Source organism: Cryphonectria parasitica (genome assembly GCF_011745365.1).
Source record: "Cryphonectria parasitica EP155 unplaced genomic scaffold M406scaffold_1, whole genome shotgun sequence".
NCBI classification, from domain to species: Eukaryota; Fungi; Ascomycota; class Sordariomycetes; order Diaporthales; family Cryphonectriaceae; genus Cryphonectria; species Cryphonectria parasitica.
Window position 1 is genome coordinate 6,567,698 of NW_024468909.1, and position 25,489 is coordinate 6,593,186.

At 50.5% G+C, this 25,489-nt stretch overlaps 6 protein-coding genes across 6 annotated transcripts; 5 read left to right on the plus strand and 1 right to left on the minus strand.

The window, feature by feature from the left end:
• Nucleotides 1-6,307: 6,307 nt before the first annotated feature.
• M406DRAFT_326598 (uncharacterized protein) lies at nucleotides 6,308-7,114 on the plus strand (the record flags this gene model as incomplete). The annotated part of the gene is made up of 5 exons (XM_040920109.1): nucleotides 6,308-6,359; nucleotides 6,417-6,545; nucleotides 6,585-6,678; nucleotides 6,836-6,880; nucleotides 7,030-7,114. The coding sequence occupies 5 exons, from the start codon at nucleotides 6,308-6,310 to the stop codon at nucleotides 7,112-7,114; spliced, it is 405 nt and encodes a 134-aa protein (XP_040782166.1).
• A 3,324-nt stretch (nucleotides 7,115-10,438) lies between these two features.
• On the plus strand, nucleotides 10,439-11,856 carry M406DRAFT_286089 (uncharacterized protein; the record flags this gene model as incomplete). Its single annotated transcript, XM_040918655.1, has 2 exons — nucleotides 10,439-10,539; nucleotides 10,833-11,856. A coding segment is annotated over exon 2 (903 nt), but the record flags the coding sequence as incomplete, so codon positions are not given.
• A 647-nt stretch (nucleotides 11,857-12,503) lies between these two features.
• M406DRAFT_320675 (uncharacterized protein) lies at nucleotides 12,504-13,840 on the plus strand. The gene has a single exon (XM_040919421.1). It carries the CDS (start codon nucleotides 12,528-12,530, stop codon nucleotides 13,284-13,286), a length of 759 nt encoding a protein of 252 aa, XP_040782168.1. The 5' UTR covers nucleotides 12,504-12,527; the 3' UTR covers nucleotides 13,287-13,840.
• Nucleotides 13,841-18,627: 4,787 nt separating this feature from the next.
• M406DRAFT_320676 (uncharacterized protein) lies at nucleotides 18,628-19,275 on the plus strand. Its single transcript, XM_040919422.1, has one exon. It carries the CDS (start codon nucleotides 18,831-18,833, stop codon nucleotides 19,056-19,058), a length of 228 nt encoding a protein of 75 aa, XP_040782169.1. The 5' UTR covers nucleotides 18,628-18,830; the 3' UTR covers nucleotides 19,059-19,275.
• Nucleotides 19,276-19,976: 701 nt separating this feature from the next.
• Nucleotides 19,977-21,491, minus strand: M406DRAFT_354729 (uncharacterized protein). Its single transcript, XM_040922986.1, has 7 exons — nucleotides 21,419-21,491; nucleotides 21,320-21,347; nucleotides 21,013-21,251; nucleotides 20,803-20,950; nucleotides 20,565-20,741; nucleotides 20,450-20,510; nucleotides 19,977-20,373 (listed from the first exon to the last, which is right to left on the minus strand). Exons 1-7 carry the CDS (start codon nucleotides 21,457-21,459, stop codon nucleotides 20,279-20,281), a joined length of 789 nt encoding a protein of 262 aa, XP_040782170.1. The 5' UTR covers nucleotides 21,460-21,491; the 3' UTR covers nucleotides 19,977-20,278.
• A 1,825-nt stretch (nucleotides 21,492-23,316) lies between these two features.
• On the plus strand, nucleotides 23,317-25,480 carry M406DRAFT_326601 (uncharacterized protein; the record flags this gene model as incomplete). Its single annotated transcript, XM_040920110.1, has 10 exons — nucleotides 23,317-23,425; nucleotides 23,542-23,563; nucleotides 23,649-23,833; nucleotides 24,023-24,030; nucleotides 24,141-24,200; nucleotides 24,299-24,562; nucleotides 24,647-24,841; nucleotides 24,902-24,987; nucleotides 25,192-25,265; nucleotides 25,302-25,480. 10 exons carry the CDS (start codon nucleotides 23,317-23,319, stop codon nucleotides 25,478-25,480), a joined length of 1,182 nt encoding a protein of 393 aa, XP_040782171.1.
• Between the last annotated feature and the right edge of the window lie 9 nt (nucleotides 25,481-25,489).

Consider the following 25,489-nt stretch of genomic DNA (forward strand, 5'->3'; position numbering starts at 1 on the left):
GTAGCGCAGAGGTATACCTGTGTTGTTGGCCGCGTAGAATGCAAGCAACTGCTGGCCTAGTACGGCCGTTTCTTTGAGATTATAGGTAATATCTGGGTGGACCACACCTACATGGCAATGCTCGCCTCCTCCAAAGCGAGGCATGGCATGCATGATATCTCCCAACCGGACTTGACTCTCCGACAGGCTTGCCATCAGGAATTAAGGTTGCCACGGGGCGCCATGCATGGTCAACGATTCGGTATAAGAATATGGCTCGGCTGTCGTTCGTCAAACGCGTGCAGATGTGATGGTCCGCGAAAGGCTAGTTGAAAGTCCACAGACTTTTAGTAGCGGGCTACGCACTGCATCGTAACCCAGCACGCAAGTCAACCTTTCCGAGCGGCAGGAGCATATAGCCCACGCGGTAGCAGCAGCATGGTTGATTGAGTGGAGCTGATTGCTGAAACCAGGAGATAGGAGAGCAAAGGAAAAAAGACAAAGGGGCTCATGGGATTGAAGATTTTTGTTTGGTTATATCACTATCAATTGTGTGGAAGCGTGATCCTTGTTCCTTTGTGAAAGGGGAAGTACGATGTGCACCGGGCTTGTGATCAGTTGAAAGTATCTCCAGTGGCAGAGTGAAGCTACTGTGGTATGCGTTATGACCAATTGAAGCTCTGTGGGTGGGGTCACTAGGGCAACAGGCTCTCTAGGTCCTGCTGCATAGCAGTTTCTGGCGAAGAAGGGGGCCCAAGCCCAGGAGGAGTCTTGGATGTCTTGGTTTATCGCTACCACTGAGTTTCTAAACTCCAATTTGCCATAACCCGCCAAGTCAGTCACTTACCAAGCCCCATCTATAACGTGCTACCACCAGTGCTACCTTACTCCGTCTCACCACACAAACAGACTTTGGTCAGTTGCTGGAACAGTTGCACCTCTTGCCCCACCTGGTGCACTACCAGGCCTGCTTTTCTCTCTTTATCCGAGGCACGAGGCCACGAGATACATCAAAGGTCATGGCACCACGTTGCACCGCAACGTTAATTGGCCGGCGGGGACTTCGCCGACATTTGAGGCCTAGCTACCACCATACACGTGCCATAGTAAACTGCAGGCCAGCCGAGCAGAGGGGGCAGAGGGTGGGAAACGCCATGGTAGCCCGTCACAACTTGCCGATGGGTGGGCGATTTCCAGATTCAAAGTTCGAGTCTCCATCTTCCAAAATGCACGCTTGGCTGCTTTGGCCAGTTATTTTCACGCTTGTCAAATGCTATGTAGCAACGCGGCATCGGCAGGGGTTCCAAGGACGCCATATGGGCTCCCTCATCTTATCGAGAGATCGAAGACAGCATTCTGGTATTTTTTTTCTCTCAAGAAGCCAAATTTTCAAATTTTAACGGTCTCCAGATGGTGTTCTAGCAAATCTCGATCCCGGCGCCCTGGGACGACGAACCCATGTGGGTCAGCGCCTGACTCCACTACTGCACATCAACTACGATCACCCGGTAGTGCACCTGTTTCCGATTGTTTCGCTGCCCACTTTAAGTCCTATCTCCTAGGGCTTCATCAATCTTTTCTTTTTGTTCCTTCGATCGATGTGAGCAGGCAGATGATTCCCCTTATCATGATCTTGGCGTAGCCACTATAATGAGTCAACACGGCACCTGGATGTGATGACAAAGCTCAGAGCAGGTAGAGATGATCTCAGGTTCGCCAGAAAAGGTCTACTCGTGGGTTCCAGGATTTCGGCGCAGCGTCAATAAGTCCTGCCACAGAACCTATCAGCGCCTACTCCTAATATGATGTACGATACACGTACCCGTTTCACTGCATGGTTTTCCCTAGCCGCCACTGGGATGACGGGCGGGATCAAATGCCAGTCTCACCTCTCTTCATGCCATCAAGACATGTCTTCGTCATCGCTTGGGGGCAGCCAGGATTGGATGACGGATTATTGTACTGCACTTGAAGATCTCCATGTCATCGTTTCATGATCTCGATGAACTTAAGGCGGAGGAAAGGTCCGGCGGCCCTAGTCAGGGCCAAAGAACCATGCGGATAGTTCCTACCGGCTCCGGATTTCCGAAATCGGATCCGAAGACAAGAGCCTCCATCCCAGTACACGCTTCTACTTCTTGATGCTACTAGTAGTAGTGGGTTCCTACTACCACCGCTCAATTCTTGAATGCTTCAGTGAGTCGGAACCCAAGAACACTTTGATGACTCCGACGTACCAGGAAACTTCCCGTCCCCAGTCAAGATTGCATCAGTGATTTGTACATACCGGGAAAACAGAAAGACGAAGCAAGTCCTTGGATGCAATTCCACCAACGCAGCACGAGCGCCCACGCTAATACGCGACTTGCATGGCACAACGAATAGTTACGTCGATGCCAATTTACAAGTTGCCCAATTGGATACAACCATGAGACTCGGACGACGACCAGCCACCAATTATCTCTCCCCTCTCTACAGCCTGCCCATAGAGTTCACTCGAAATCAAGGCTGTCATCGCTGCACGGCAGGGAGTGGCTCAGTGTCCAGCTGAACATCGCCAAACTAGGCTGTCTGGCTACTCAAGTACCTTGCAAGTTATCACGAAAACCTGTTCACCATGCTGGCTGGAAGAAGTATTGCTTCTTGCATAGGCCCCCCTTCTTGCAAACCAATACTCCATGAAACTCACTTGTTACCCCTTTGATTCAGCTCGCTCAATTCAATTACCACCAGCATCACTAACCTTAACCTTCCATCATTGGACAAATTAAATATTAAGTCCTACTCATGTCTAATGATGAGGATCGATGAGATGCGATTATTGATCCAATTTAAGTCGCCGATTATACTAGAACAGGAACATATAGAGCTATTAGTAAGACGTAGGTGGCTGGTACGGCTGACTACCTCCCGGTGTCTCTACACATTCATTTGCAGCATCTGCAAAGCAGGGACAGCAATTCACATTTTAAACCTCCATCACCAAGCAGATGTATCACAGCACCAAAAAAGATGTCTTGTGGTGGAATGGACCTCTCATGTATGAGCTGCCCCCTGCTTTCAATCTACTCTTGTACATAAAGTAGCCATCCAGGAAGACAACTGAAAGAAGATAGATTCTATGATTATCAAGTAGCGTAGATGTCCATATGGTTTACATTTTGTAAATTGCTGCAATAAAGCCCAAGGCGTCTAGACACATGACTGAATGTGCTTGTCCTCTCACTCTACAGTCTCATGAAAACCCTGTTGAGACCTCACCCCAGCTCATCTCTCCCTCTCTCCCTCTCTCTTCAAGCCAAGGTACCACAAGGAATGTCTTTACCAGCGATGACCCTGCACCCAAATATAACATCATCATCATGGCATTAGATCACTTGCCACTTCTTCCGTTCCCTTCCTGAGGAAGTTGCAAGTCCACGTTGGCGGACCCTGACATGATTCCTGGTGAGAAGGTCTGGCTTCCCGGCAGGTCATTCGACAGCGTCTTCATATTATGAATCCAGGCGGATGAGTGGCATACTGGGCCACCCATGGAGCCTGTCCCAGAGGAGCTCTACATCAGGACTAACCTCAAGTACGACACAATCACATCCACGAACCGTGTCCCGTGATTGAACATCCTGGGGGATCTGAAAGGGCTACATGGCATTGATGGCATGTTTCCTGCCTGGTCGCCCGACATGGAGCACTGGTTCCATCGCACCCAGGACCTCGAGTTCCTTGCCTCGGAGGAACCAACCCGCCTGAGGCCCCTTCGAACACTGGGTCTTGGCTCCACATCCGTGTCTGAAGCGTATCACGCTCGTTTGCCATGTCAGTCATTACCGTCTTCCCATCGCACAACTTCTTCTGCTCGGCGTGCCCCTGCCACAAGACCAAATCTCATGCGAACCCGGCATCTCGACGAGTTCCCCTGGCCGAATTCGAGCCGCTAATACCACAGTTGCTAGATTCTGAGTCAACAAATCTTTTACTCCAATCTATCAAGGACACACGGGTGGTGGTGCGAGACGTGGTTGACTTGTACAAGGAGACGCCGGTGGATAGAGGTGACCCGCATACCCCAACGGTTAGAGTCGAGCTGGAAGTATTCCGGCCCAATCCTAGTGATTGTGGCAGCTACAAAACAATCAGATTAGACCAGAATGAGATTCACAAGTGACCCTCTGATGATGGTGACGAGGGCAATTTCTTAGTCACGGTGTCGAACTCTTAAGTTGGAGCGTGTGCCGTAAGTTTTACGATTGGCTAGAGAGCCCAGTTATTCAATTACCAAATTCGTTTGACCTCAGATGTCGTGACTGAGCCCCCGAGATGAAGGGAGCCTCCACAATTTATCTATATTGTTACTGTTGTTATAACGCGTCTCACTGTAGGTCTCTCAGTATATCCTCATGCCCAGACGATAATGTCATGCATTTGTCTGTAAGCACGAAAGCAATGTGATATATAACCCTATTTTCGCTTCCCTTATGATGACAGCTGTCGTTGAAGCAACGTATGACCGGCTTACTACATAGAAAGAAAAAAAATTGAAATATGCGATAAATTCGCAGTCTTTGACCAAGACTGGCGAGTCAGACTCCTCAATAGATGCCCAAAGTAAATTGTGGCCTCAAGTTGCACTCAGTTCGAGGTCCACCAAACTCTATGCAAGTCTCGGGCCCATACATTTTGTTTACGTACCTCTCCACCTTGGCAGAGACAGAACATTGAAAAAGAAGCTTTCCCACTAAAACACTATGCAATGCCCAACAGTCTCGGTGGTCCCCGAAACAGTGCTGTTTATGCATCCATCAATCCGGGTCCAGGAGAAAGGGAGACCAACAGCCACCCCACCAGGTTTAAAATGTGGACCCTCGAAGGACCCCTTTTCCTTCTTTCCTTCTTTTTATTTTTATAAAGCTTCCCGGCCCACAAGGGCCCTGATAAGGTGCCTGAGACTAGCCAAGCAACTGAGCCTCCCTACGCCTGGCCTATAGGATTTCGCTCTTGCTGGATCGTAGTTGTACTGTACTCCTAGCCTCACACGAGGGCGCCGGTGCCCCGTTTCAAGTACACAGCCCGGCCGCCCGCTACACAGCCCTGAAAATGTATCCATCCATCAACCCATTCGCCGCTGAGGGCAGGGCAAGATGGACTAGAACGGTATTTGCCTGTTGTTGCTAGGTCCAGGACGGAAGGCGGATTTTTTTGACTTTGGGCTGTTGACCTAGAGTGGCCGGGGTCTTGTCTGTGCTGGGATCTCAATATTCCTGAGTATAGCATTGACAGTGGGCGAGACTCTGCCTGGTGGCTTCGGGCAATGTGGGCACGACAAGACGTGTCTGATGTTGAGCATGTGAGATTTTGCAACCCAGTGAAATATGGCTCCGTTTTAGGATTGGGTTGATATCCTGGAATACATGTCTGACACGCTACCATGAGGCTTGAGAAGGGGATAAAGAAGGGACGGGGCCTTATGTTCAAGTGTCTTGTGCTTCGAAAGACGTTCCTGCTGGAGGATGCTCAAATGTTCTGCAGCTCTTGTGAGAATGACATTTTTATCCCGTCGTGTTTCGTGTTTCGTCACACGAGCCGGTGTGGAAACGAATGCCCAAGGTGGTCCTGTTCTACTCCCATCATTGTGTAATGTCTCAGCTTCAGCTGCCTGCTGTCAGAAGCTCGGTGGTCAATTCCTGACGAGTTGTGTATTTGGGGGCTCATTTGAACCTATAGTTTTGTGGCCGAGGATGGTGATATCAAGATGGGTACTCAGGGCATCCCAATTTCAAGGATGATCTCTGGCCGACTTGATAACCGGTCAATAGAAACAACATTTCAACATTTCGAGAAATGAGAGGGATGTATGCACTGGACACGGTGATGAGACACGTCGAGACGTGACGACGTATCCAGATTTCCAGCCTAGGCTCCTATAAAATCTGAATGTCGTCGGCTTTCGGGGTTATTCCTCCGTTCCAGCCCAAATTCAGACAGTCCTTCGTTGTCCAGGGAGCGATGTGAGCAGCGCAGCAAGCGGACACCCTCTCCTTCGTCGTGGGCCGCTACAAGATGCCTGTCTCCGTAAGGAACGTCGCCTGTGTAGCTGAAAACGTGTCCATGCTTTCTGACTTTTGGTAATCATAAGTCTCTCGTTGAAAGATACTGGTTTTATGCTTGAAGTACCATTTCTCTATATCGAACGCATGGCCAGTCACCTAAGGCCCCATAAAAAGGGTGGTTGGTAGTCCAAGTTGCGAAGTTGCTGAGTTTTACTCTGATCGACCGGCTAGTGTTCTCAAGACGTCCTCGGATAGCAACACTGTTCTATGAACTGGCTTGGATGGGCTATGAGACTCGGGTGAGGACTGGTGTCAGCATCGACTGGCAGCATCGTGAGTCACTTGACAACACAATCGATATGGTGGTAAGTATACAACAATTGCTCCGAGCATGGTGCAAATCCACCTCGGACCATACGTTCGAACGAAGCGATGAGGCAGACAACACGAGTAAGAATAGCGCCTGGGATAGCAGCATCACAAATTGTGGCCGTGGGGCACCGCTGGTGATGCAGCACAGTGAGAGTAGGACGAAGATATCATCTCTTCTTCTTAAAGTCATGAACGTTCACGAATCTTATCTGATGTTCTCGGTGAAGATGGCCCTCTTCTTCCTCATCTACATCTTGAAGGTCTTGACCTGTACGGGTATGTAGGTGCCAGCCTCCAAATCAAGTAGTGAGATCCATCTCAGGTGTCTAAACCCTGGCTCCCGATGACCTGTTTGGGTACTCATATTCTACAGCCTCAAACATAAAACAGCAAGATTGTTCCTAAGATCGCAGATCTTGTCTTGATCGGTTCCACAGCTTCTGCTCCTTCACGCCGGCCATTGGCACAATCGAGAACCTCCGGTAAGCCACCGCATTCACTCAAGCCCTGTGTGGCATTATCATCATTCAGCATGTCCTTGCAGCTGACAGTAGAGTTTCCACGGGGTCATACGTTCTCATACATTCAAGTCATTCAAATAGAGCTGTGTTTCGAGGATGAGATCTCGCAGTGTAGCCTGTCGACGCTTCGAGAGCGCGGACTCTTTCGGCTCGCGGATGTCGTCAAGAGTGCCCCATTTTAGCCTCGTCCCTTGAGACTCCCCGAGTCGTTGGCAACGTAGCCAGAGCTGGGGATAAAGGCTGAGCCTCAGGAGAAGAAGGACTGCCCTGTCTAAGGCAAACACATGACATGAACGGTTGGGACGGAAGAAGTTATCGAGTCGGATGACGGCATGACTTCGGGTCATAGAAGACACGGACTGTAGTCCAAGACTATGCACCGGCAATGTGTCCTCCCGTCCTGCTGCCCATTCCTTTGGATCTGTCGTTCACGGACATTTGCTGCTGAGCGGGCCGCGCCAGACCCCCCTCTTCTGTGCCGCCCTGAGACAACGAGGTAGCTAGGCAGAAACTGCAATAGTTATACCCCACTGATTTCTTCCTCAGAAGAAGACAAGTCTAGACGAGTCATATCAAACACTCGAAGTCATCTGCAGCCTCCGCAAACGAAAACAACACGCGCCAACGCAAAGCCAGTGGAATCGGACGTAGTTTGGCAAATGCAGTCCAGAGGAGCGTTCCCTCCTTCATGCCCGCATCATCGTGCCCTTCCCCCACCGAGACAAGCTCTCTGCCGCAGACGGCCGATGGGAGTATGTTCGACTGCCGATCAATTGTTGTCGTCCTCGATGACCACCTCCGGGACACACTCATTGCTGTAGTGTCCCAAGACTCTTCTCGAGTCGCGGTAAATGAGGAGGCAAAGAGAAGCCGCCTGAATCATCGTTGACAGAGGAGCTCACATAATACCCACGCCAGAGCCGAGTTTGTGGAGATGCTCTCAATCACGTCGCGACTCCCTGAAGCACTAATCGGTGCACACTAGCAACAGAAACATAGTGCCGTGATTTTGCGCCAGCCAGAAGTTGTGGCGATCCAGCCAATCAGCGTACAAAGAAGACATGCAAAGTAAGAGAGACAGCGACCAGGCAAACATGAGCGCGCATGAGGTGCGTAGGATCTGTGCAAATACTAGACAGAGAGAAGGATGTGCTATCAGGGATGAATCACCTGCTTGCTCTCTTATGTGCGTGTTTGAGAGTTGACCAAATCGTACAATCGACTCTCGCCTCTCATTTCATGAGTCTGATTTTGTTCAAGGAAGTGCGTGAGAATGGCCTGCTGTGCTTTAGTCAAAATTATGGCTTGAAGACAAGCGATGAGACAACCCCGACATGGATGGCCACCTTGAAATGTGACTGGTTACCTACAGGACACGTCAGATCTGTAATTTTTTTTTCTCTCTTCATGATTCATGCCTGAGGAAATCGGTTGTATTCCTTGAAGGAAGCAGTTCTGACGTTGATCTCAGTCCATTCAGGATGTTGGAGAGGGGGAAGGAGCCCTTGACTTCCAGCAGGATGTTGCGCAGTGGTGAGCGAGCCAATCAAGTAGCGTGGCGGCAGAACATGCGCCTTTGACAGGTTTGGACCAACTGCATGGTTCTGCAATGAAACTGATGACTCGCAGATTTTTGATCCTAGTCTCTGACAAGTGAATGTCCAACCGCAATGGTCATCCGTTTGACTTTGAGAAGGTAGGGGACAAAATTAAGAGAGAGAGAAAAGTCACGAGTTGGGTCTTCGTGGCTGAAAGCATATAGTATCTGAAGGACGGTGCTGGCGCCAGTTTTGTTGAGCGGCCTGGTTGATGGCGACCTCTATTTGCCTGTATGTTTTTTGTCTAATTCTCGATCTTAATCTCAAGCATTAAACCATGGCTGGACCTGGACAGTGGAAATATTGCCTTGAAATTGGCAATCAACGGGCATCAACGCCGCCAAGTCCTAAAAGGCCCACCTAGAGCGGCAGTCATTCACCCTACTAACTTAAACTTACCCATGATTGCCATGTGTTATCTCGCATGGATCGTGAAAAGGATTCAGGGCTAGGTTTTGGCCCCATGAGGGCGATCAGGCGGAGGAGGAGGAGACAGCACAGTTGGCGCACTCGCGAAGGCGACGACGACGACGACTAGGACTGAAGCTCTTTTTTTGGATTGGGGGGGGGGGGGGCGGCGGGAAGGCCTCGTCAGCTGTTGGGTGGGCAGGTTGACCACGTCTGGTTACAAATGTGGGGGTACGAGACAGAGAAAAAAGACCCTTGAGGGGGGCACAAACACCTGACGATTGATTCTGACAGGTGATGGTGGGTGTAATGGGGCCGACCTGTCAACTAGGAAACAAAGCTTAAGGCGTCCGGTCCAGACCGGTGCCTCCGGACGCGTGGTTCCCAGACTGAATGTGACATTACCGTAATTTCAGCGCAGGCAGGCTAGCCAGCAGTGTGAGATCCTGGTACCGGTGTAGATATGCTAATCATGTCGAATAAGATATGAGAAGTCTCCAGACGGAAACTGGGTGAACAGAGAGGGTAGCATTTTGCTCATATTGTTGTTCGGGTATGAGGTATTAGCCTCCAAGGGAAGTGAGATAGCGGGGGCCGATCTTGGCAACTAAAGTCCTTGAAGCCATGGCGGCGTGTAGATAAAGAAGTAACAGCCATAAATCATTGTTTCAAGTAGAAAGTACTAGATATAGAGAAGGAGGAGGGAAAGGGAAGAAGAAAAGAAGAAAAGATAGCAACAAGCGTCTTTCAGTGGTTCCTTTTATTTCTTGCCTTTCTTTTAATCCACTCGAAGCCCTCGCCATGCGCGCGGCAGGAGGTGGCAGAACCCACCAAAGCTTCGGTGATGCAGAGGGGGCACAGAGATCCAGGGGGGGACATGGGCAGCCACTGCATGTCATTCTAGTTAGTGGTTGTCAGGGGCCCTTCTCCATCCCCACCCTAAACCGGCGCGGGCACCGGCGCAGGACACGCGTGCACAGGGAGAGGGGAGGGACCCATCAGCACCTATTTAGCAGTAGGATGGTGGCACATATTCTAGGACCATTAGAGTAGAGTACCAGACGCACTCGGCCCCCCTGCTGCGGCCTACTGCCTCCCTAAAATATGTAGTAGCATGGAGAGTAGGAACGTTACCTTGCTGCACTGCACCTCGCCCGTCTCTTCCTTCTAAAAGACCCACCAAAACCTTCAAACGCAAACCACTGAGCCTTCGTCATCGCCTTGCGTTTCCATTCTCTCCCTTCACTACCCTCTCGTCCTCTCGTCCTACTGCTGCAGCTTCAACCAGAAACACCCGCTCTCCTCCATACGATCATGCAGTGACCATAAGGCTGAGTGAGCTCCACACGCGGCTCGACAACATCTGCCTGCTCCTTTTTTCCCTCTTCCTTTATTCCCAATAATATTTAATACCTCTCTGGAGACGACCCTCTCAGTCTGCTCTCCTCACTTTCCTCGGTTTCCACAATTCCACGCTCGCCAGTATCACGCCCACACTCGCTTATAATTCTAGGGCTGCTGCGCGGGGCTTTGTGGTAGGCTTGGATTCTCCAGAGAAGACCATCCAGCTCAGTGTTTTTGCTTCCCAACTGCTTGTTGCACACACAAACTACGGTAAGTTTCCCTCGGGACCCAGAACCACCCGCAACAACAACACAACAACACAACAACACCCACAACATCCACCATGATGCATGGACGCACATGAGAATGCGCTCAATAGGCATACCATGCGCCCAATTCCCGCCAATGAACCATGGCACATGGAGACGGGCCCTTGTTTGCCTTTATTTTGCGACTCGGGCTTGCCGCCAGAGTTGATTGCAGCCAATCTTGTTCCGCGACTCACTGCATAATGTTGGGCAACACACCTTGCTATCGGTCTCTGCATTCTGACGACCATACAGACAGATAGATACCTTCTGTGTGCGAGGATCCCCCCTCCACCTACTCGACTCGTCTTTTTGTTTCTCTCCCTCCCCTCTACGGTGACCTGACGGAGCCGCGGCGCCGTCGGTATCCAGATCATGTCTGCTCGACCTTCAGAGGCCAAATCCCTGCAACACCCAGACACCAGAGCCGCAGGTTCTATGCAGAGTCGCATTCATGCCGGCAGAACTTCCGAGTCCCTGAGCGCGGGTCCTGCGACAGACGCCCTACACGATTTCAACCTTCGAAACAGCCGCACCGTCGCCATGAACGCCACCCTCGAACCTCCACGATCCCCCTCGGGCCCCGATGCGCTGCCCTCGTCCCTGACGGCAGCTTTTCTTTCTTACTCTCCTCAGCGTTATGACAGCAGCCACGACCAATCCATGAGCGTCTCCCCCCCAACACCCATCGTGAACCTGCCGCCGGGAGACTCGACCCCACAGCGCGTCGACTCGGGCTACGAAGAACACCACGACCACTACAAGTCGCCTTCTTTCCGCCCCAGCAACCCTCTTCAAATTCCTACCGACTCTTTATATATCCAGCACTCGGCCCTGTCGCCTATCGCAGACGGATCCCACACCACCTTGAACGCAGACGGTCTCCAAGACTCGCATAGGTCCTCCAACCTACCCCTGTCTCGCAAGTCCTCTGCTCCCAGCCTGAAGCCCCTCTCTCGGACGCCCAGCATCAAGTCCGCCGCATTTGGCCTCGGCTTTGGCTCTGCGGCCAGCTCACGAGTCCCGAGCCCCATCATCACCGCCATGGGGGATGTGACCCCTCTGCCGTCACCACTGCTCTCCGGCGACTCCCCAGGTCCATGGAAGCGGCTCCACGGTCGCCCACCCTCGAGGGATGCATCATCCCAGCAGCTGCCTACCATTATGTCGGAATCGGTTCTGGTTACGAGCAATGGCGAGTCAATTGCCTCGGCTGTGGCAAACCAGTCAAAAAGAAAGAGCTTAGCAAAGCCAAGCGATGCACCTGGAGAGGACAGCGGTAGCAGCAGCAGCAGCAGCAGCAGCAGCAGCAGCAGCAACAACAACAACAACAACAAAAATGGCCATGCCGACAAGCAAGCACCCAAGACCAAAATACACACACGAAACAGGAGCATCAGCGAATATCGCCCGGACCATGTTAACGTTCCCAAGCGTATGGTCACGGTATCAGGGACCCGTCCCGGCACCCACAATCATGCTTCCCTCCGACGAGAGCCACACCTGTCAGAATCCCGAGGACTGACCCCGATAGAGAAACCACCCAGCCCGCCACCGAGCGAATCATCGGTGACGGCGAGTGACTCGAGCAGCTTAGCCAACAAGCTGAACCCCAAATACGAATACTTTGAGGCCCGAGATCGGAAGGACGGCAAGCTCCGTAGATGGAGGGCGCTCAAATCTTTGGGACAGGGTACCTTCAGCCGCGTAGTACTGGCTACCAGCCATGTATCCGCGTCAGAGGACGAGATCGAGGCAGAGCACAGTATGGTCGACAACGGCCTCCTCACACCAGAGCCTGCATCGAGTCTCGACCGAAAAGCGCTGGTTGCGGTCAAGATCTGTGAACATGGCCCCAAGGGTGGCGCCTCGGAAGAGCGGGTGGAAATGAGCCTGAAACGAGAGTTGGAGATCATGCAGAGTGTACATCACCCGTCTCTGGTAGATCTGATGGCCTGGAACATCGAGCCGACGCGCGCCATCCTGGTCCTCACATTCTGCCCAGGCGGTGATCTCTTCGACGTGGCTACCGCACACTCCAACTTGCTTGTGCCCTCACTACTCCGCAGGGTCTTTGCGGAGCTTGTTGGTGCAGTGCAGTACCTTCACGAACGCCACATCGTGCATCGAGATATCAAGCTGGAGAATGTTCTCGTCAACCTCACCCCCCAGGAGCTTGCAGACCGCAGCATCGATTGGCAGACATATCCTTACAGCGTGACGACCTTGACGGACCTTGGTCTGTCCCGCCGCGTCGCCGACGACGAGAAGTTGACAACCCGTTGCGGCAGCGAGGACTACGCGGCGCCTGAGCTGATCATGGGTCTGGAGTACAATGGCCATGCCACGGACGCCTGGTCTGTCGGCGTGTTACTCTACGCCCTGCTTGAGAGCAGGTTACCCTTTGACCCACCCCCAGGGATGAGCGATGCGCTCCGCATGCGAAGCCGAACGAGTCACCGGATCGCACGTGTGGAGTGGCAATGGGTCAAGTTCGCCGGAGATGACGGAGATCACGAGGGCGATGCCAAGAAGTTTGAGGCTGCAGGCATGCTTGGTGCGATGGAGGTCACAGAAGGTCTGCTCAAACGGGCCAGAAGCCGATGGCCCCTCGAGAAAGTCGCAGGAACTGAGTGGGTCAAGGGTGGCATCGCCGTCGAGGGAGGTTTGAAGTTCCGTGAGGCGGACGAGGGACAGGAGGTTATATGACAGGACGCAGAGGAAGAGCAACCATGTTTTCGATTAGAGAGAAGCTCTGTGTTCTGGACAGGCTTGGGTTCCAAGGTTGGAATGCCCATCGCCAAGGGCTGACGGCGTAATGCTTAGACGGGAGGCCTGGGGTTTTTTTTTTCTGATTCAGACACAATCCACGCGAAATCGAAATCCAACGACAGCATGAAGAATCGGGTCGGACAGACAAGGAGCAAGGTTTAAAAGGGACGGCCGGCGTCTGGCAGCGAGGATGATTGGGGCACTGCCTTCACCACTTTCGTTCCCACAAAGACACATTTGTTTAGATTGATGTTTTTATCTCTCTTTGAACTAGAGGACCGAAGACAATATTCGGAATAAGGCCAGCTCTACACTCAGACGAGATTTTCAATAAATGGCCCGACTCTACGTTCTTTTTGCATTCACAGCCTCTGTTTTTGTGGAGTGTGCTGAGGCTGGAGATAGGTGTTCTGTTTGAAGGGAGACAAGAATCTTGTCATTTGGGTGTGTGGGTGCAGCGGTGGCGTTCAAAATTGACGTAATCGAGTCCCACGTTCTTGTGTTTATTGGAGATATCATCAAACAAGTGAAGCCTCGAGTGAGTTGTCAATAATGTTTGTGTTAACAGAAGCCCGTGTACATACCTGTCTTGCGGTGGAGCGGACAGGGTTTTTCCAGACGATGCACTTTTGCGTCTCTTTCACATTCAAACACACAATCACCCATTATTCCACCATTCCACTGCATCAGGCAGATGTATGATGAACCTCTCCAGCGCCCCCCTGTACTAGCCAGCCTGTTCCTCCTCATCCTCTCGGCTGCGGCCACCCCGGCGTTGTTGGCTTCTCACCCTCATTCGGTCTGCCCAGTCCGCCCAGTACACGCGATAGAGGAAGAGGCCGAGGGCGAGGAGCATTATGAGGCAGAGGGCGAGTACCGCCACTAGGGTTGTCGTTGAGGAGGAACCCATGTTGTTGTTGGTTCTGGTGGCAGGAACGAGATATTGGCGCCTGTGTGTGTGTATGAGCGAGAGAGAGTATGATTTGCTGCCAAGCTCGTGTCGTGTCCTTAAAACAGCCCAAGATGTCCTGGCTTTGCGGTTTTGGTTACGCTTTGTAGTGACGAATGAGGAAATTAAGTCTTATGTATGTTTAATCCGTATATAGAATTAGGAAAAACATTCCGAGGGAAAGAAAAGGTCTAAGAAGGGATCAAATGTAGAAGCCGGAGAGGTTGATGTTTGATCCGGTGTGCTTCGTGCTTGCAGATGATATACTATCAAACATATGATCCTCGTTGCGGTCAGAGCTCGCAAACAATGCCACCACTCGGCTAGGAGGTTCCAAATTGGTTTGCTTGTCTCATTTGCTCTACACGTGGGCTTCCCATAATTACGCAGCATATTTGTCTGCGAATTAGATACATCTTCACAAGATCCGCAATAGTCATCTTGACCTCGTCAAGTTCCTGATGAACAGTATGCTGATTGTGATTGTTTGCTGGAAGCACGTTGGCCCTCAACTTTGTAGCAGGAAACACACTGGACGTTCTAAGTGATCACCTCGACCTTGCCTTTCCTATGAGACACAACCACTGCACTTTGGCCATCAGCATCATTACACGACATGACACTCATCTTGACTATCGTGTTCACATCGTGAGCATCAGGCGGTTCTTTGAGATCTGCTAGGGCTCTTTGCAGCCGGAAGTCGATGCTATCTCTCGGTCGGATCTCGTGCTGAAAAATCTGGGCCTTCCTCCGCAGATGGCGCCTGCCGCCCTGCAGGGTGACAATTGAGCCATACAAAGCACAAGCTGCGACGATATCTGATCCTTCTGGAGGTTCTGTGGCGGGTTGTGGCGTCCAGCCTGGCCCAGGGGAATGTTTCCCCAGTAAATGCTTTCGGCGGTCCTCATCGACGCATCCTAGGAACAGCTTTCGTCCGGCAGAAATGATGCACTCGTGTTGGTTTTGGGAGGGAAGGGCTATGACCCGAACCCTTTGTCCAGAAAAGTGATTCTGCTTTTGTGTTAATAGCAAAGTAATGGACCATATTGTGTGTGAGAGAGACCAGATGACGAACCTTGAATTGCCTCTGGCAGAGCTGGACTGCCCTATGCGGATCTTTTGAGATCTCATATACAATGAGCAAACCGTTTATATCTTTATTGGCCCAGGCGTATAACCTTGAGCCAGCGTCATCGAAGTCAATGTCAACAAACTTGGTGATCAAGCCTGTCTTCGGCAGTGGAATCGACACTTTGGGTAAAGGGTCGCTGTTCCTACAGACTAGTGAATAAATCTGTTTCAGGTTGCTTCAGATCATAATGATACGGACCTTGTATCGAAAATGCTGATGACATTGCCTTTGAACAAAGCCACGTAGCCTTCTCTCGAGACTGCAAGCCGCTTGGCGTAGTCGAAATATATTGAGACATCAACGAGATCTAATAGCAAACGCCCAGTCAAAGATGATGGGCTTTCTGTGGATACGTTATAGACCCTCAGCTTCATTTTGTCAGCCCCCGTTGTTCAATTGAGTTCCAAGTAGATGTTGGTGTAGATCATGGTCTTGGTCGCACTTACTACTGGCGTGTTCTTGACAAGACCCCATATTGCGGCGTATGGAGTAGCAACCCGGATGCCCATCCACTTGCAATTCTCCACATGCAGAGGAATTTTCACACGTGCTTGCTGCTCGCTTGGTGAATTTCTAGAGACAGTAAGATCGACAACCTCTATGTTCTGCCCCGTCAGATAGATCAGCTTGTTTCCTTCAACATCGTGAGCAACTGGCGGAGCGCTGAAAGACAATGTCAGCACGTTGGTGGACCCGGAGAGGCTCAGTATGCTAGTCGAATACGGCTGGTTACTTGATATGGAGGACAAATCCTTCGTATCTTGATTTGTCCCCGAGGAGTCGCTGGTGACAGCGGCGGTCATGGGCTCTCCTAGTGCATATGATGTCGAGATCCGGACTGGCTCCTCGTAAAAGTCCTCATGAACCGGAACTGACATAGCTGAAACATCGCTGGCTCTTCTAGGAGCGGGGTTACTGAAATGCAGGTGCGCTTGCCCATGTGCCGTTGAGTGTTCGATCAGCTTAGGAAGCCAGTACTTGGCAAGGGTCCTGGCTTCAGGCCTCTTATAAGGGTCGACTTCGAGAATATGCCTCACACACTCTGCCCAGCATTTGAAACATGGATGATCTGAGGTCGACGAAGCTGCGTAGCTGTTGAACTCGTTTAACCATTCGTGTACCTCATGCCGGAGACTACAAGGGACTGGGACCGAGGGATTCGGAGGATATCTAGGCCGTAAGGTATAAAAGAGGTCATTCTCGTAATAATCCTGCGAGCCACCACGTGTGCGAAGAAATCGACGCTGACGCAGCTCGTCGACGCCTCTGGACCCCCTGAAAGCATAGGCTAATACTTCTGCAAAAATTGTGCCGTAGGACCATATGTCGATCGATCGCCCACCGCGGTCAGTTGGAATAGCGACGGGGCACTCGATCTCTGGCGGCTGGTATGTGGATGGCTGCTGTTTTGAGATAGTCACAATTGTCTTTCCCATAGCCTTCAAGCGCAAGTCTCCGACGGCAGAAATCTTTGTGTCTTGATGTTGAAAGGGCTGTGTGGGCTTGGCTTGCAAGACTGAAATCCCAAAGTCGCAAATTTTCCATTTGCCGACCATCCCCCCTGGCTCATCGAATATGAGGATATTTGGGGGCTTGAGGTCCAGATGCGCGCAGAAAACCTTGAACTCGTTGTCCTTTGTGGTGAACCCTTTGTGGAGGAATCTCAAGGCTTTGGCCAATTGATTGCACTGTTCGAGCAGTGCCGAGGCGAGTCCTTGAGGATCTTCCGCCATCCGGGGAAATTTCTCCTTGATGTTGTAGACTGGATGCTTTTCGTTGTTGTAAACAAAGTCCCCATCACGGAGAAAGAGAGAGAGGTCCCCCAAGGTTGCATAGGGTAGGATGATGCTGTAACAAGCGCCGGCCTCTGACTTCTGCTCTATGATAGCATCATGGATAGCAATGCTCGGACTTCGTGTTAGGCTCTGCTTCAGGAATACCATGTTGTTCACTTCGTCTACTACACGCTGACTGGCAGAGAACGACTTCACAACGACCAATGGTGGTGATTGCTGCAGAGCTTCAGCATGACAGGCACACGCATTTTCTGCTATAGGAATTTTGCGACGAACCGGTTTCCACTCTGTGCCAGCTTTTCCGAAACTGGCATATTCCTGAGGAATCTGGTATAACTTTTGTCTGGCATTAGAAAAATATGGATAATCGAGACATGCGAACAATATCTGGTCCTGGACACTCACTCGCACTGTCCCCGATCCCAAGTCATTCGTAGAAGGAGAGTCTCCGTGTGCAGGCAGAGTCGGGTGCGTGGTGTTGGGGTTCTCAAAAGGCAAGGGTCGATGCCAGTCGACCTTCTGAATCTCCCACCCGTCGGGATCAAGTGTTACAGTCGCCGGTCTGAACATGTACTGCTCCCTCCACTGAAGTGCTCGCGCGATGGGAAAGGCTAATGTGTCGAGAAGCTCCTCCTTCGATCGGGGCCCGTCGTCGTCGGTGAACCTCAGTTTGGCCCTGTCATGCTGGCTGAACAATCGATCCTCGCACGAGGAGAACCAAGACGATCCGATACCGACGAGGGCGAGAAACGAGATGAATAGAAGAAGTTGGTCCTTGATGACTCTTTGTTGTGTATCACTCAATCTGTAAAAGACGGTCTTGACGGCCTCCGTATCCCATATTTCTTCCAGTTCTGAACGGCAAAAGAAGGCTACCTCTTTTGAGGAGTCTCGGCGTCCTGCATAGTGCTTGGCGTTCTCCAAGCGGGGAGAGATCACCTCACTCAGATAAGCGTCTCTGCTCATCTCATCTTTGCTGTCGATGTTGGGCCGAGAGCCCCTTACTGGTATGGTTTCTGTCATGCTGCTTTTGCGGTGTTCAGCAAGTGTGGAGAGGGAGGTACAAAGTTTCGGTCATGTAGGATGCATGTGAAGCCGCAGGTGGCGGCGTATCGAGTGTATGTAAGATCGCAAAAGGTGTGCGCGTACGTCGCAGCTGAAATGTCTGCGTGCTACCGCTCAGCAGCCTTCTCTTTCGTGGATGCATGCTTTCTATGCGCATTCTAACCTAAAAGGGATTTCGACACTTGCGGAATTTTCTGCATAAGTTCGGGGTTTTTGTTATTGTGAGTGACTACGGCCAATATTTGTCACATTTGAACGCCGCGTTAATAGCACAGATCAAGTAGAAGTAGTCTTTGCATTTCGAAGCTGGTATGATTCAAATGAAGAATGACAAATAAATGTATACTTGAGTATAATCATTATCTAAACGAGTCTGTATAATGTCTCTGGAATTTTTTTTCGCTTTGCATACAGAAACGTTGTCTAATATTGAGCTTGGTCTAGATGAACGCTGACTGCATCGCGAGGCTTCCCTTCAAACTTTCCCATGCCTTTACTACTGGTTATTTCTAGTTCCTCCGTGAGACAGAAACTGAGAAATGACTTGTGCTAGAGTTAATTTCGCCCGGCGTTTCAAAAATCGGCAGAGAAGGAAGCGATCGGTCTCTTTCCTGCTCGTTTACGGTACTGGCATTCTCGAGAGATGCCATGTGGTGGTCTCCTTCTCGCCTCACGCCCTCCAGCGCCACACGAACAAGGTCATCCAAACGCTCTTGGAGCACCGAAGGGTTGTTGTCAAGATGAACATAGAGTCTTGTCCAACCTGATACTGTTTTCATCACGATCCAGAAAAATAGCATAGCCGCCTCCTGCGCAGTATGAGGACTCTTAATAATAAAGACGGGACTTGGAATTAAGTGAGATCACTTACCATGAAATAAACACCCACTTGCCAGGCCAATGAGACTGGAGCCCTGATGTTCCACCAGATTGAGCTCGACGCAATGATCAGGAGAATACATCCCACCAAGCCGACCACTGCAGCTAGAGGCTGTGGAACAATGTAATGCACATGCTCTCGGTAATGGTAACGGAATTTTGCTTCACAAAACCGCCGATGGTCATGATCGAGGCCATCCGCGCACTTTCTGGCCCTGCTAAACGGTAAATAATTTGCCCAGCTGTGCCTCCATGTTTGCGAAACTTACCAATACCAGAATCGAATGAACGCGAGGCACAGAGCTGTCCAGACCACAATGTAGGCCATGCTCGACGAGACGAAAAGGAATGCAAGAACCTAGATTCACGGTCAGTACATATGTATGCCCTGTTTTCAAGCTGAAACTTAATACTGCGAAACTCACATCCTCCATGCCTACCCACTCCTCGTTGTCTTTGAAACCGAGCCACGGAATCCAGCAGAAAATTAAATAAGACAGGCCAACAGCATACACGGGAACCCCGGACCTTGGATCAACTGAGCCAATTGTCTGCATGATGCCACGGACGAACTCGTTGCCCCCAGCTTCGCCTTCCTTGCTGCTGGCTAGGCCGTACAAGGTACGGCTGGCCATATAAAGAGCTGTGTTTCCGCATGACACAACGCTATACAGCAAGCATGCATTAATAAAGTCTGCAAAGCCTGGCAAGTAGAAATTTGGCGAGTATTGTGTATCGTCAATAGGGCTAGCTGTGTGATTACAAAATGGCACGAATACGGCCATTGAGGTGTCTCCACAAGTGCTATTTCCAAAGTGGATGATAGGACCTTCTAGTGAAAAGATCCAGGGGGCCGAGAGGTAGTCCCAAGGAACGGTGAGGGCAATCGCGAGGCTGTAGAGTAAGTAGAGCAAGACAGCAATCCAATGAACTGAATTGGATGCCCACGCTATATCTTTTAGACTCTTCAGATCCCGATCACCGCGGTGCTGATTGAAACCGGTATTTCGATTCCAAGCCCGGTGAAGAGGATTGGCCGGCGATGATAGATGCCCCCAGCTTCTTGATGGAGACTGAGCATTATAATTTGGCTGCTGATGCTCACCCACTAGGCCTTGCCGGCGTAGAGGCCGTGTCTCAAAAGCTGCCATGGTTGTACTTTCGATGCCACCGAAACTCCACGCGACGAGGGGCAATGCCACACTACATCTCTATCAGCGGCTTTTGAAAATCGTAATTTGCATTTTTTTAAAAAAGGAAAAAAAAAAAGAGAGCTCACCAGATGGCAACGCCGACGTGGTCTGTGTACTGTTGATTCGGGGCGATCCCGACATTGATTGCTAAGACCTGGTTAACTGTCTGCTTGAGAAGTAAACTTGATCAAAATCACGTACGTCCTTGGTTGCCTCCATCATTATCTTGATAAGTGTCAGCAATGCGACGATGTGTTGTGAGAAGGAGGGGAGGGGGGAGAGCCAACTAGAGTCAGCCGCATGATAAATGGCAATAGTCAGGGTGGTCATGAGGAAAACCTTGAGAACTCCTCCAATAGCCTCAATCCACCCAAAGACCTAGAGCTAAATAAGTAATCTATGCTAGGAGAGTCGAGGAGGAAGGGTTGAGTAATGATACCTGAACATGCCGAGTATTGATGAAGACCAATATGATAGGGATCACAACGTAGGAAATTATAGATGTTAAAAAGGGAGATGCTTTCCAATATCGGATAATGGTCGCTGCTGTCAGCATTTCAGTAGCAAAGACAGAAGTCCATGCATACCTATGAGGCATAAAGTGAGTTTTCCCACCCTCGTATTAATTACATGAGTAGATAGAACAGACCAGTATGCAAGCCCAACCACCCAGGCCAGTTCACGGTCCACGAAGGTTGACACGTATTCAAAGATCGCATTGGGCGCAGGGAAGAGCTGCACCAGATGGCTCACTGTCTCGCTAACACCTATTGTGATGATACTGAGCAGACAGAGGCAAAGCAACAGGCCACCGGGACCGGCCAGTTGTAGAGCGTCAGCATTCGTGACGAAGACGCCTGTGCCTATAAGACCACTCAGGACGATGCACTATTGGCCGAAGTCTTATCAGCTCGTGACTCATTGAGTTCGATCATCGTTGCAGATGCCGCACGTACCAGGATTTGAAAGCTAGTAAATTGCTGCCTGTTGGGACGAGAGAAGAGTTACAACTCAGTCCTTCCACGATACCAGCGCATGCGCTGAGGATTTCTTACCGGAGTTGAGGTCTTGCCACGTCACCCTCGACACCTGCCATCTTTGAAAAATGAGGCTTTTACTTGGGTCAATGAAGATGAAGATAGAATAATTTTTTTTTCCCGGCAACAAACCGATCATGGTGGGGATCAGGCTGAAATGGCGGAAGCAGGCTGTCTGACTTTTTGGTAAGCAAGAGGAGTCACGAGGAGTTCCGCCGATCACGGACCGCTCAGTAGCGTTATAAAAGTATCAGTGAGACTTTCGTGATCGCCTCTATGTGTATTAATTACCCCTGTATAGTACTCATTGCGGTTAATTCATTACATTTTCCCTATCTCGCAGCAGTACTATGAGAAGCATTTCGAAGCAGGCTGTACAGGTCCCAGGTGTGCTGCCACACTGGAAAGGGTCATTGGACAGCAAGGCATTAGAATGGGCTAGTGAAACTTTCCGAAGAGGTGCGATAGACACGTCAGCACTTGCTCGCTCCCTGCTGTGGGCAACCAAGACGGCGTCTCGGCAGCACCTGCAGATTGGGCGTGGGAGAGCTGTGTGCATGCAGTAGGGTGGCTTGCGCAGCTGGCATACACGCGCGGGGGCCGGATGGGGCGTGAGTGTCACCTGTGTCCGTGTGTCCCTGTTTTTCTTTCTTTTGACATTTTGGTGTCCTGCAGGGGACCGTCCTTGCCGTGTCCTACAGGTCGATGGATGCAAACCAGGCTCCAAGGTGGATGCCCAACATATTTGCACTCAGGGTTCGATGATAAAATAACCGCATATGACTGGAACCATATTTCTCTCGCAAGCTGCAAAACATCGTCTTTCCCAACTCCATCTTTGCTGTCGCTTCGAGTGTCTCTAACCTGCTGCTTTTTCTCCGCACACAAAACAACATGGGGAAGGTCATTATGCCCCCGAAATATAGCCGATATGTTATCACATTGTCGGAGCTGGCGAGTTACTTACGAGAGAGGTACCCCGCCGTCTATGATTTCAATATTCAGGTACCTGTTGCCCCCCCTCTCTGGAGCCTGCGCCACGGACTTGACTCAAAGCTGATATCTCTACTGCAGCATATCTGCAACCAATGGAGTTTCTATTGTCCTGAAAATCTGTCTAGGGTTAGTGTTACACTGGAAAGCATGTAGGGCTTAGGCTATGAATGTTTTACAGGCAGCGGAGAACTGATTCTTGCTCATGCTTAGGTCCAGCTAAGGCAAAGCTTTCCCGACTCTTAAGGCTTTTCCGTTAAGTTTTGCTAACTTCAGACTTGCCAGGGAGATGGCAGCATGCATCAAGGCTCGCAGAAGCCAGCTGCGTCCCCGTGACGAGTTCTACCATGATTTGGTCCAGTAGCTACAAAGACTGGGCGCTTCGAAATGGCACCATGGCGTTGATGATGACGTTGTGACACACTTATGCTTTGCCAGGATGAAGAGTGAGAAATAAGTCTTGCCCAGTACAGGGCTTGGGGAGCTCGTCTCAACTGTGGTAAGGCTTATCTCGACCCTCTTCCACATTCTAAGAGCGGGGTAGCACTGGGACGGTCTCCAAGGCATTTTATCCGCAGGACCATGGGGATTCAATTTGTTGTTAGGTAAGTGTTTTGCAATGGTCCCCGCCGCCCACCACTGCCTCTGTTCTCGAATCTCACATGGTTACATGATAGTGTCAATGTGGAATCATTCCACCTTGATGCCCAAGGCTTTTTCCGCAGCAAAACTTGATAGTCCAAGTCAAATGACATTTCAATATTAAATACTTACTCAGTCTGCTCTAATAATTGTTCTCCGAGTTCTGTCGACAGTGAACGTCCGCTGGCACAAGACAAAGGGGATAGTTCCAGAGCCCTTGAGATTTGGTCTACCTGCACTTGCAGAAACCCACGGGCACAACTTGGTATGCCCTCTTAACCATGATAACACGCCGTCGCATACTTGAGTTTCTGGAGGAGCAGCAAATACAGCCTGATGAAGTGTTCTTGATGGATGGTGGTGATTTCGTGGTGTCCGACCTGACAGATAGTAAGTTGATAAAGTCGTCGTATGATCGCGTCAAATAACTTATGCCCCTCTATACACCATTCGTTCGACCAGGATTCAGAAAGAAGAACAATTCTCGCAATTCCTCTGCAGCACAGAATGGCTGGGCACGCGCATCATGTACGCTACGAACTGCCTGCAACCGCATGCAATGCCTCGAAGACGTCTGTACGCGAAGACTAATGCTACCCATCCTACTTGCAAGATCTATCTCCGCCAACAGCACAATAGAGCCGCTGAACATAAGCCCCTTCTGGATGGCGATCCTTCTGGAATCATACCACGTGCGGTTTGAGTTTCTTCAAGTATTGCTGGCATTTGGAGACGAGCCACAGCATACTGAGGCTTGCAATGGGAATGATGCTTTCTACGAAACCGAGAACCAGGGCTGTAAGGATTGTTTTCACGATCTGATAATTACACATGATAAGCTGATGCTATACTAGTTGAGTTGCTCTATAAACTGAACTATATGGAGCCAAATCACCGCAATGGCCAAAACCCCTGGTCGACACGACATCTTGGTGTTTACCATCGACACGAAGCTGATCGCGATCTGTACATACTGATCCATTGCAGCAAAGAGAGTATGTTGTACAGGAAACTAACATCAACTGATGCGGGAACACGGAACCCATCAGATCTCGTGAACGGTGTTTATGAGAGTCCGACTAGTCTACATAGCGTGATTCTGCAGTGCTACGCTCAGTACTGGAGACCATACCTGAGATGGATGGGGGAAGACTATGACAAGATTGTGAGTGTCGTGTGCTGGTGTCACCCCCCTCCCCCCCCATCAACCATGTCATACAAAGTCTCGAGATTAACCTCCAACTACCCTCCATTCGTGAACAGAACATTCTCGCTGCGGTCGCAGACACTTCGGATGTTGGGAAAGAATCTTTCGAACAACTGCGAAGACTACGCATGCTCAAAGACTACACAGACTTGGCAACTGGGTACTGTATGAGCAATCTCCAAGTGCTCTCCTCGCTTCGCCTGAGCATGGAAACATCTTCTAGCAGTACGGACTCCATCCTGTCGGTGGAAAACAGTGTTCGGAGCCATGTGAAAAGCCTCGAGTTGCTAAAGGACCGTATAGACAATACTATTCATCTAGTGAGTCCTATCTTCCCGAAACCAACACACTTTGCTAGCACGACGGCCAGTGCAGTGAGGATATTTTATCTGACTCGAATACAGATCAGTCTCACGGTAGACCTCCACAATCAAGAACAGGCGGCGACGCTGAATCTGAAGATGAAGAAGCTCGCGGAGGAGACTAGTGCCGTGACCAAGAAGTTGGCGGTGATATCAGAGCATTCGGCGAACGAAACCGAGGTGGTCCGAATGATCACGATCGTCTCCGCGATCTATCTGCCTGGTAGCTTCGTAACTGTGAGTCTTCCACCTAACAAAAGCATCCCAGAAACTTGTTGACCCCTCTTGTGGGAACAGTCCATCTTTGGTATGAACTTCTTCCAGTTTGATAAGCAAGGCGGTATCGCCATGTCTAGAGGAATTTGGATCTTCATTTCTGCCTGGTTAGGCTTGACAGTGGTCACTGGTGCTATTCTGGCTCTTGTATACAGGCGTAGCCGTCGCGGACAAGGATCTCTTCGTCGCCAGAAGTCCAGTCGGGATGATATACCAATTAGCCGTTGGGGCTTTCTTAACATGGAGTGAAGATAAAGACACCGTTTACTGCGAGTGTTGTTGGGACCTTAGAAGCCCTTTTATGTGACTAGGTCAGGCCTGGTTGTTTCCTCTCATCTGGTCACTCACTGGTCCTATGGCAAGAGGCGAGTCATTGGCTTCACTAGTGTGTAATGCTAATTTCGTAATTACAAAAGAACAGCAACTACAGAATCAAGGGAGCCTTTCATGATAGGCCGCAACGCAGTTCAAGGGCACCCCCGGAATTTGACCACGCTCAAGGATGCGGGCCTGCAGCGCTGGTCTTTTGAGCGACTACAGGCTCAGAGGCCTCAAATCATCGTAGGCGCAGGCAAATACATTTCGCACAAGCATGCATGAAGGGACATG

Coding starts and splice junctions, on each gene's coding strand:
- M406DRAFT_320675 (XM_040919421.1), top strand. CDS start 12,528: ATGGCCTGGAACATCGAGCCGACGCGCGCCATCCTGGTCCTCACATTC.
- M406DRAFT_320676 (XM_040919422.1), top strand. CDS start 18,831: ATGACTTGTGCTAGAGTTAATTTCGCCCGGCGTTTCAAAAATCGGCAG.
- M406DRAFT_354729 (XM_040922986.1), bottom strand. CDS start 21,459: ATGGCAGGTGTCGAGGGTGACGTGGCAAGACCTCAACTCCG. Junction 21,252..21,319: donor TTACTAGCTTTCAAATCCTG/GTACGTGCGGCA, acceptor TTCGGCCAATAG/TGCATCGTCCTGAGTGGTCT. Junction 20,951..21,012: donor GTGGTTGGGCTTGCATACTG/GTCTGTTCTATC, acceptor TATGCCTCATAG/GTATGCATGGACTTCTGTCT.